Source organism: Rutilus rutilus (genome assembly GCF_951802725.1).
Source record: "Rutilus rutilus genome assembly, chromosome: 14".
Taxonomy (NCBI): Eukaryota; Metazoa; Chordata; class Actinopteri; order Cypriniformes; family Leuciscidae; genus Rutilus; species Rutilus rutilus.
The window spans coordinates 18,002,228-18,012,114 of NC_140219.1; the positions used below are offsets into that span (position 1 = coordinate 18,002,228).

General features: G+C 36.3%; 1 protein-coding gene across 1 annotated transcript; it reads left to right on the forward strand.

The window, feature by feature from the left end:
• Positions 1 to 1,541: 1,541 nt before the first annotated feature.
• sash3 (SAM and SH3 domain containing 3) lies at positions 1,542 to 9,861 on the forward strand. Its single transcript, XM_084430741.1, has 8 exons — positions 1,542 to 1,796; positions 4,616 to 4,708; positions 6,193 to 6,327; positions 6,826 to 6,970; positions 7,054 to 7,205; positions 7,997 to 8,206; positions 8,319 to 8,463; positions 8,569 to 9,861. Exons 1-8 carry the CDS (start codon positions 1,734 to 1,736, stop codon positions 8,787 to 8,789), a joined length of 1,164 nt encoding a protein of 387 aa, XP_084286867.1. The 5' UTR covers positions 1,542 to 1,733; the 3' UTR covers positions 8,790 to 9,861.
• Positions 9,862 to 9,887: the final 26 nt, after the last annotated feature.

A 9,887-nucleotide genomic window follows, 5' to 3' on the forward strand; every position in this document is an offset into this window, starting at 1 on the left:
GCTGATCTTACATGCAGGTCTCAGCACACTGACTTTGTAACTTTTATAAATCAGTAGTAAGGCATTGTGATAATTTAGACATGGCCTAATTACTAATAGGAATTATAGTCAAACTTTAGGATCCAATTCTCACTATTAACTAACTATTAATGACTTTTGTCTAAAAAAAACAACTAATTACTGCTTACTAATAGTATGTTAAGTTGTTAAGTTTAGGTATTAGGTAGGGTCAAGGGATGTAGAATATGGTTGTACAGAATAAGGCATTAATATATGCTTTATAAGTACACTGAAAAAAAATGATTTGTTGAATTTAATCAATTTTTCTATCGTAAGTGGTTGCATTCAATTGATTTTACCTGCATTAAAGGGTTAGTTCACCCAAAAATGAAAATTCTGTCAGTAATTACTCACCCTCATGTTGTTCCAACCCCGTAAGACCTTCGTTCATCTTCGGAACACAAATTAAGATATTTTTTATTAAATCTGAGAGCTGGCTCACTCCTCCATAGACTTCTAGGTGTCTTAATATAGTCCAAGTGACTACAGTGGCTCAATCTTAAGTATATCAAGCGACAAGAATACTTTTTGTGAGAGAAGGAAATGAATAGTGGAATAAAGTCGTTATTTTTGTTCGTTTTTGCGCACAAAAAGTATTCTCATCGCTTGATATACTTAAGATTGAGCCACTGTAGTCACTTGGACTATATTAACGATCTCTTTAATACATTTTCTGGGCCAGCAAGTTTCGGTCACCTAGAAGCCTATGGAGGAGTGATCAGTGGCTCAATCTTAAGTATATCAAGCGATGAGAATACTTTTTGTGCGCAAAAACGAACAAAAATAACGACTTTATTCCACTATTCATTTCCTTCTCTCACAAAAAGTATTCTTGTCGCTTGATATACTTAAGATTGAGCCACTGTAGTCACTTGGACTATATTAAGACACCTAGAAGTCTATGGAGGAGTGAGCCAGCTCTCAGATTTCATCAAAAATATCTTAATTTGTGTTCCGAAGATGAACGAAGGTCTTACGGGGTTGGAACAACATGAGGGTGAGTAATTACTGACAGAATTTTCATTTTTGGGTGAACTAACCCTTTAATGCAGGTAAAATCAATTGAATGCAACCACTTACGATAATCTTTTTTAATTAAATTCAACGAATCGTTTTTTTTTTTCAGTGTACTAGCCTAATAAACAGCCAATATCCTAGTAATATGCATGCTAATAAGCAACTATAATGAGAACTGGACCCTAAACTAAAGTGTTACCGGAATTATTACTGATCTAACTGCTTTATGTATGTAAAATTACAATTTATGTATGTATGTATCAGTATCTTAAGTTATTGTTTATCTCAAGAAATACAAAATAATTTCTTGTGCTCTTCAGGTTGAAGATGTTCTGTATCATTGAGTATGTAAGTAATAGGACATTTGCTTTGTTTTTATCTGATAAGCCATTTCAACCAAAGCCAGCTCTTAAAAAAAAGAAGTTCCTGTCTAGTCATGTGACTTCCTCAAGCGTTTAGTTCTCCACTCCAGTGATCAGAGAAGAACTTTTCTTCTGCCTCTTCCTCCTCTGGTGGCTTTTGTCGTTCTGTGAGTGGAGCACCGTGGCAGTGAGACAGACAGGAGTTAGTTGAGCACAGTCGAGTGTCATACTGCCACATCTATAGTTGTGGTCCTCAGAGTCAAGAGAATACTGCCCACCCACAGCTGGATCAACATGTTACGGCGGAAACCATCCAACGCATCTGAAAAAGAGCAGGCTCAGGTGCAAAAGAAGAAGGTAAGAGTTTGTGCCTTAAGTTTTGAAGAGTTGAAGCCAGAGTAGAAATGATGTTTTTGGAGGACCCCTCTGGAGGTCTAAATTCTCAAGAAAACGCAAACACACATAATAGGCTGTTTAAACACAAAAAGTAAATGAAAAGATGCATCAGAGCAGAACACAACATGTGCTTTTGTTGCTGGTCGTTTGAATCAACAGTGGGGTTTCATTCATTAACGTGAATAATAGTCCTATTGTAATATGTCCCGTTTGTCTTCAGACCTCTCATTTTTAAGATTAAGAACTGAAACTGTATGATTGTTCTGGGTTTATGCATGGCTGCAGCAGTTCCTGTAGAAACACATCAGACCGCAGCACACATCCTGAAGCAGTTCATACCTCATCAGTGCAAAGCATCCAAATACATCTCCTGAATTCAAAGTGACGCTTGCGTGCGTCTTCACAGCCCGATCCACTCAACTTCTCGTTCAGCGGTTAACTGCTTCTATAGCATTACTCTTATTTTCCATTTGATTCACATCTTGCGTGTGATAACCAGCAGTTTCGATATTTCTCCTTTCTGAAACTGCAGGTGTTTCATAAATGCATGTAAAGCAAAGCGAGATCGGAAAATCTTGCTGTTGTGCATCACGGTTACTTTGATGTCTTTAGTTTGTATTTTTTTTAAATCAAAGTCTTATATTCTTATCCAGAGCAGAGGATGTAGCATTCAGTTGAAGTTCATTTGCATGGTGTTTAAATGAAAACACTTCACCACCACACAATCTCAAAATGCTGCAGTTTCCTCTTTGGTCATGGTTTAGATTATGAGTAATCATTTCAGCCGAGATCTGTCAAAAATACATTTCAACATCTTATGATGATGCAGCAGCAGAATGTTGTCACAGTTTTGGGGAAATTAATAGGGAAGGTTTGTTAATAGTTTGACATTGTACAGTGTAACTATTTAATCTAATAGGATTTTCGAAGAGAAGCAAACTCTTGTCATTTTACTAGTTCTGACCAGCTGAACGATCTCTTCTCGCATTTGGTTGGTTTAGCAGATTGCAGTCTGTTGTGTGTTGTCTGCACAGCTCTGCAGGGATTGGCTGTTACATGCCCACTTCCTGTGCTGAAGAAAAGTGGCGCAGAGAAAGGTTTAGATAACAGAAAAAGTCAAATTGGAACAAATATGCACAGCAGCCCACAAAACCCACACTTATCATTTATAAAAAAGTGCCTCAATTATGAATGAATCAACTCTGGTTCAACTCTAACAAGCCACACTTTGCAAAACAGTGTCTTTTACAGTTTAAATGCATAGTTAGCCTATAAATTAACATCATGTGATAAATAATTACCTTATCAGAAATGCCCAAACCAGGGCTCATGGGCCATGAGATGACCTTTGGTTCACAATATGGTTACACTTTATTTCGACAGTCCACGACAGTCCAACTACATGTCACCAAACTCTCATTAGAGTGTTAGTAGAGTATTAGTAGACTGGTTGGGTTAGGGTTTGAAAAAGTTGACATGTACTTGCAAAGTCACTCATTGTCAGTAGAATGTCTGTTGCGAACCATCAAAATAAAGTGTTAGCAGATATTAAGCAGACAGTCTACTAATACCTCAGAAAAAAAGGTACGAAAGCTGTCACTGGGGCTGTACCTTTTCAAAAGGTACACTTTTGTTCCTTTTAGGTACTAATGTGTACCTTTTAGGTACTAATATGTACCATTAAGGTACCAATATGCACCCTTTAGGTACAAAAATGTACCTTTTAAAAAGGTACAGCCCCAGTGACAGCTTTTTTTCTGAGAGTGATACTCTAATGGCTGGTAGTTGACATGTAGTTACTTAGTAGAAAGTCTAGTAAGTAACTACACTCTAAAAAATGCAGGGTCGTTTCAACCCAAATTTGGGTCAAATATGGACAAACCCAACCCAAAAATGGGTTACATTTTTTAATTAAAATTTTTAACCCAACGGTTGGGTTTGACCCAAATTTGGGTTGAAACAACCCTGCATTTTTTTAGAGTGTACTAAGTTACTTATAAGTAACTAAGTAATTACTTAGTAGTTACTTAGTAGAATAGAATGTCTAGTGGACCATTGAAATAAAGTGTTACTAAGAATATAAGTGAATTAGATTTTATATTTTATTTAATGTTAATATTATACAGTTGGATATAATTCAAATTCATTCCAATGGCCCTTAATTAGGCTAAGTGTGATTTTTGTCCCTTGAGAGTTGGAAGTATGGGCAGATCTGATACAGACTGGCACATTTTCATTTACACTGAGATGTTACACTGACCTTGACACTGTAAAGCGTTTCTGTACACAAGTGTACACATTTTCCTATCTGTGAAAACCTGACCATGACAGCTTATTTTTCATAGACAATTCAAAATCTTTTCCATCCTACAAAACACTCATGAGTCATGTTTATAATTACGTCTGGTCTATGGATCTGTAAAAGATAGTGTGGATTTTTCTGCCAAAATGTTGCTCTGGAGGTTTGATAATGCTTCCAAATATTGATCAGGATATATGCTTGTGGAAATACAATAGCATTTAATGGCCATTATAATATGAGCTATACAGTATCGGTTAAACTAAACTGGATTTGTTCATGATGCATAGAGATAACATTTCATCAGCATAATGCTGGATGACTCTGCTGTTCACGTTTTCCTTTTATTGCTCATGACCCAATGGCCTTATGGTTCAATGCATAGGACAAAATATCTATATCCATATCCGTCCGTCTGTCTGTATCTGAATACTACTGTAACTTTAAATGTCTCTGACGAGAAATTGTTCTGTCTTCGTAGTTGTCTCTGCAAAGATCCAGCAGCTTCAAAGACTTTATGAAGCCAAAGCCATCGTCACCTGTAGTGTGCCCTGAGGCTACCTTGGATGAAACCGTAAGTGCAGTAATTTGTTACATGGAGATGAAGTTGCTGTACTCAAGCTCCAACTCACTCCTGTCTTACGGGTATCAAAATATTAGATCATGTGTCGCTGTGCAAATTGACCAAAATCTGCTGTTTCAGAGGAGAAAAACAACAGCATCAACAGAATCTGTACTCATTTGCAGTCAGCATTAACATTCAACTGCTACATCTCTAAAACCACGCTTTTAAAAATATCCAGACAGGATGTCATACTTTCATTAACCATTCAAGCAGAGAGCCTGCTTAACCTTCTGTCAGCTTTTTAGACAGTGGTATAATTGTAATAATATTTTATAAATATTTTATATACAATACCGTTCAAAACTTTTGGGTCAGTATACGATTTTATTTTTTAAAGGAAATTAATACTTTCATTAAGCAAAGAAAAAATCATGCATCACAGTTTCCAAAAAAATATTGAGCAGCTCAACTGTTTTCAACATTGGTAATAATGTTTGAGCATCAAATCAGCATATTAGAATGATTTCTGAAGGATCATGTGACTACAGACAGCTTTCCCATCACAGGAATAAATGTATAACATATTAAAGTAGAAAACTTATTTTAAAGTGTATGTAATTGTATTTTTACTGTATTTTTGATCAAATAAATGCAGCCATGGTGAGCTTCTTTCAAAAAATATTGTATATTATTTCACTATCAAATAAGACACTATGTTATCATGATAAATACATTTACATAAAAATAAATAATATAAATTTTTATAATATATATTGTTGTTAAAACAATGTCCATTGTCTGTTTGACAAAAGTGTTGAACAGTGTGGAATAGCCTTCTGCGGAGGAGTTCAGGGATCATCAAATCAAAGGTATAATGTAACAGACTGATGTAAAATCCCCGTGACGCTGACAGGTACTTTTGTTTTCTGTCTGTGCCTTTGATAACTGCACACGCTGTCCTCACAGTAAACGCAAGAGCCTCTGACATTTAGAGGTATAGAGCTCAGAGAGGAGGAGCCAGAGCCACATTGACTCACTGGCACAAAAACCACCGTCACAAACTTTACTGGAAATCCTGCAAATTGGGGCCCATCGCTTTAAAACTAACACTACTTATACTGCGGTTATACCACAAACAAATGTGTGCTGATTCAGCTCAGCCAAGGACAACTGCTGAACCATGGCAGATTAGAAATGGGTTATGAATAACACATCGAAAAACTGCAAACCGAAATTAAAAACAAAGTCGAGTGAGGTTACTTGAGGTAAATCAAGGCAATTCGTTCTAACAGAGTTCTTTAACCATGGAGCTAGGAAACAGAACAGCCAGTCCAGAAACAATTATTCATTGCCGGTAGCTCTTTTTAGACAACACAAGGGGAAGTTTGATGAGTCGATAAGACAAATTTAGTTGCTAAACTGAACAAGTGCACAGTAAAAACAACAATTGACAATTGCTGAAAGCATCTTTTTTTGTGTGAAATTTCTTACAGAGGTTTGAGGGTGCACCACCAGAGGATTCAGGTAAAAGTAACGGAAAACTTGGAAAGAAATGGAGAAATGTCATATCTCGCACAATGACCCGTAAAACATCCAAGATGGTACAGAAAGCCCTTGCAGAGGAGGGGGTAAGTTGAATCCTAGGTTACTGTTAATTGCTAAATTATTTTTTATTTTTACAAGTTGTGTCAATTAAATTACATACATTATTTTATAAATTGCCATTTATAAAATAGCCTTGAACTATAGTAGTAAATGCTATAAAAGTTGAAAGTTCATGATTGCATTAATTAACTGAACCAAGTTACCATGTTTAAATTCACATTTAAAATCGGTGGTAAAATTCATTTAAAATATCTCAGAAACGGTGTGTTTTATTTTATTTTATTTATTTTCCTTTCCTTTCCTTTCATTACCTTATCTTTACTTTACTAGTAATTTTCTAAGCAACCGTCTAAGAAACACTTAATAACAGCTTGAATGTGTCTCCCCCGTGTGGATGAAATCAGGATATTTTACACAGTCAGCACCTCAGGGTGTTTCCAGTGGTTAAAGATAGGTCACAAAGAAATTCATGAGGATATGAATTCAAATAAACTGTAAATTGTTACATTTGTTGATTTCAGAATGAGAGCGGGGAGGACGGCTCTATGTCTCCCATGTCTCCGAGTGACTGGATGCCAGATCTCAGTGCTGGGAACAGAACATCTGTGTGCTCCAACAGCTCAGAGGACACCGTGCACAGCCCTGTCTCACGCCAGCTCTCTGGATGTAAGCAATCTCAGACCGGCACAATATCTGGCTAAACCAATATCATACAAGGCTGACTGATTTTTCTTTTTTCTGATGTGCAGGTTCTGACAGACAGAGTCTGGACAGTGGCTTCAGCCAGAGAGACAGTATGAGACTTGAGGACAACACCTACACAGGGCCCTTCTGTGGCAGAGCCCTTGTCCACACTGACTTCACCCCCAGTCCATATGACATGGAATCTCTCAAACTACAGGTCAGCTTTTTAAAATGTGCTATTTTTGGACACATTTATCAACAATGTTGACATAAAAGATTAGTTTATACAAAAACAAAAATTATGGTAGTCATTTATTTATGTAGTCTATTCTTCTCTTCTTATTAGTTTTTTTATATATATACATTTTAAATCGATTTTCAATTCATTTGATATTTTTTTCCATTATTTTGTATTGTTTATGCATCTGTTGTGATTCATTTTATGAAAAGCACTGAATTATCCTTGTGTAATGTGCTATATAAATACACTTTCCTTGCTTTCTGTGTAACACAAAAAGAGTAATTTTGAGGGACTATTAAACATGGCATTTTGAAGTAGAAAGACTTACTCTCATTCTATAATAGCATTCTATAATAATAGAATAGTATTTTCTATTCTATTCAAAACATACACCAATAATCTTTTATTTACAACTTTGAAAAAAATATTTTTTATAGTGCTGGCTGCCCTTTTCTATACAATTACAATGCACTGAAGCCTTCAAGCTTTAAAATGGTTGCAAAAGCCCTGTAAAGTCCATACATTTAATGTTTTTAGAAAATATAGCACATCATTTTTGAAGCTTGAAAACTGCAGTCCCCAATCACAAGATAAAAAGTAACCAGTATATTATTCTGATTTTTATTTTTTTTTCTGTTTCATGGGCGAAAGTAAAAAAAGTATAAAATAACAGAATTTTGGGGGATTACTAATCCTTAAAAAAAATATATATATATATATTTGTAGTATATTGTATGCAGTGCATTGATATTTTTCAAAACACACAGAAAGGAGACATCATCCAGATTATTGAGAAGCCACCAGTAGGCACCTGGACTGGTAAACTCAATAACAAAGTGGGCTCCTTTAAATTCATCTACGTCACAATACTACCAGAGGAGGACACGCCACCAAAGAGGAAGCGATGCCACAGTCACGGACGCCAGAAACCAAAACCAAAAACCTTGGAGGAAGTTCTGGAGAGAATAGGCCTAACTGTAAGCCTCAAGTTACTTTCATTGCTGTTTTCTTTTCAATTTGTGTGCCATTTCATCATAGTGCAAGATGATCTGCTCTTTGACTTCTTGCGATTGACCACTGTGTGCCCAGGAACTGGGATCTCTCCTGTCCATGCATGGCTTCCAGAGCTTGGAGGACTTCACCGGCCTGAAGGAGTCTCACCTGAACGAGCTGAACATTACAGACCCTGAGCAACGTGTGAAGATATTGAAAGCAGCAGAACTGCTTCATGACTGTACGTCCAAGTAGAGCCGTCGAATCTAGACCGTTATCCTAATTGTGTCCAACATAGTTATACTTGAAGTCTGTTTGATGTACTAACATCCATTCTGTTCTCCAGCGGAGGATGAATCCGATACCGAGGAGCAAAAGACTGAAATGCCACGGGACTCGGGTTGTTACGAGAGCACAGAGAATCTGGCAAACGGACGTGAGGAGCCACAGGTGGAATCCCAACCGGAGCCAGAAACAGATCCGGACACAGAAACAAGGCTCAATGCTGTTCAGGAACAACTGGAGGGGATGAAGGTGGAGGAAAGCTCTGAGAATCAAACAGAGTGAAGCCACCGGAATGTTCTTTTGATCCTGCTTCTCTCAAACTTTTAACCTCTCCATGATGGATCGAGAGTTTCAGAACCACATGCTGGATTGAATTCCATGAAGGAAACTATTTTATATGCACAGCCCATACAGAAGCCAATAGGTCCTCTTAGAAGGTCTTGAAGGTACTATGATCTATAACCGCAGTCTTTCTCTTTGACTTTATTGTTCAGAACGTCTGACACCACATTAAATATCTTCAAAAGACTTATTGAAACAACATTTTTTGAGGAATTTTGAAAAACTGACTTCGCACCAAGCAATATGCCATGGATTAAACCTAAGGCTATGTTCTTACATCATAAAATAAGCAGCATGGTGGTGCCCCAAATATTGATTTTACTCACAAGGTTAAATATTCAAGACATCTATTATGGTAAATTGCATGTAATTATATGTGTGATCTAACTGTGATTCTCTAACATCTGAGAAGTTTCTTCATCATCATCATCATACCTTTAGCTATGAAGTAGCATTTTATAGACTACTATTCTTCCGTTTCTGGCCTGATGAATGTACAGAGTAATACGCAATTAATGCACTCACATTGTTTAGGTAATGTACATGTACTTGCATATTATTCTTTTGCTTCTATAGTCAATGATTTTAGTTCCTGTTTGTTATAATATGGTTTATTTTGTTTTCAAAGCTATTGTTGTTTATTCAATATTTGTATTTCCTTTTTACTGTTCCGTTTGTCTTGATATTGATGTCTGTACTTTCAGGGTTCGCTTTTGTAACAAAATTTGTAACTAAATTTTGAAACTACTATAACCACAAAGAAGAAATTGTAATAATACCATATAATTTAATGAACATACATTTACACACAAATTCATAAAGTAGAAAGTGGAGAGTATGAGGATATACATGATCACAGTGTTATTACCAAGCAAACTGAACATAACCCAATTCGTGATGACGTACAATGTGTACATTATGCATCGCATCCACATATCTAGAGCAGACCATCATTTGCTAATATTCCAAACTTACACATTACACTGACTTGGCATTAAAGATTTTGATTATTTATGTGCCTCATTTAGTCAATTAGCA

Coding starts and splice junctions, on each gene's coding strand:
- sash3 (XM_084430741.1), top strand. CDS start 1,734: ATGTTACGGCGGAAACCATCCAACGCATCTGAAAAAGAGCAGGCTCAG. Junction 1,797..4,615: donor CTCAGGTGCAAAAGAAGAAG/GTAAGAGTTTGT, acceptor CTGTCTTCGTAG/TTGTCTCTGCAAAGATCCAG. Junction 6,971..7,053: donor CTCACGCCAGCTCTCTGGAT/GTAAGCAATCTC, acceptor TCTGATGTGCAG/GTTCTGACAGACAGAGTCTG.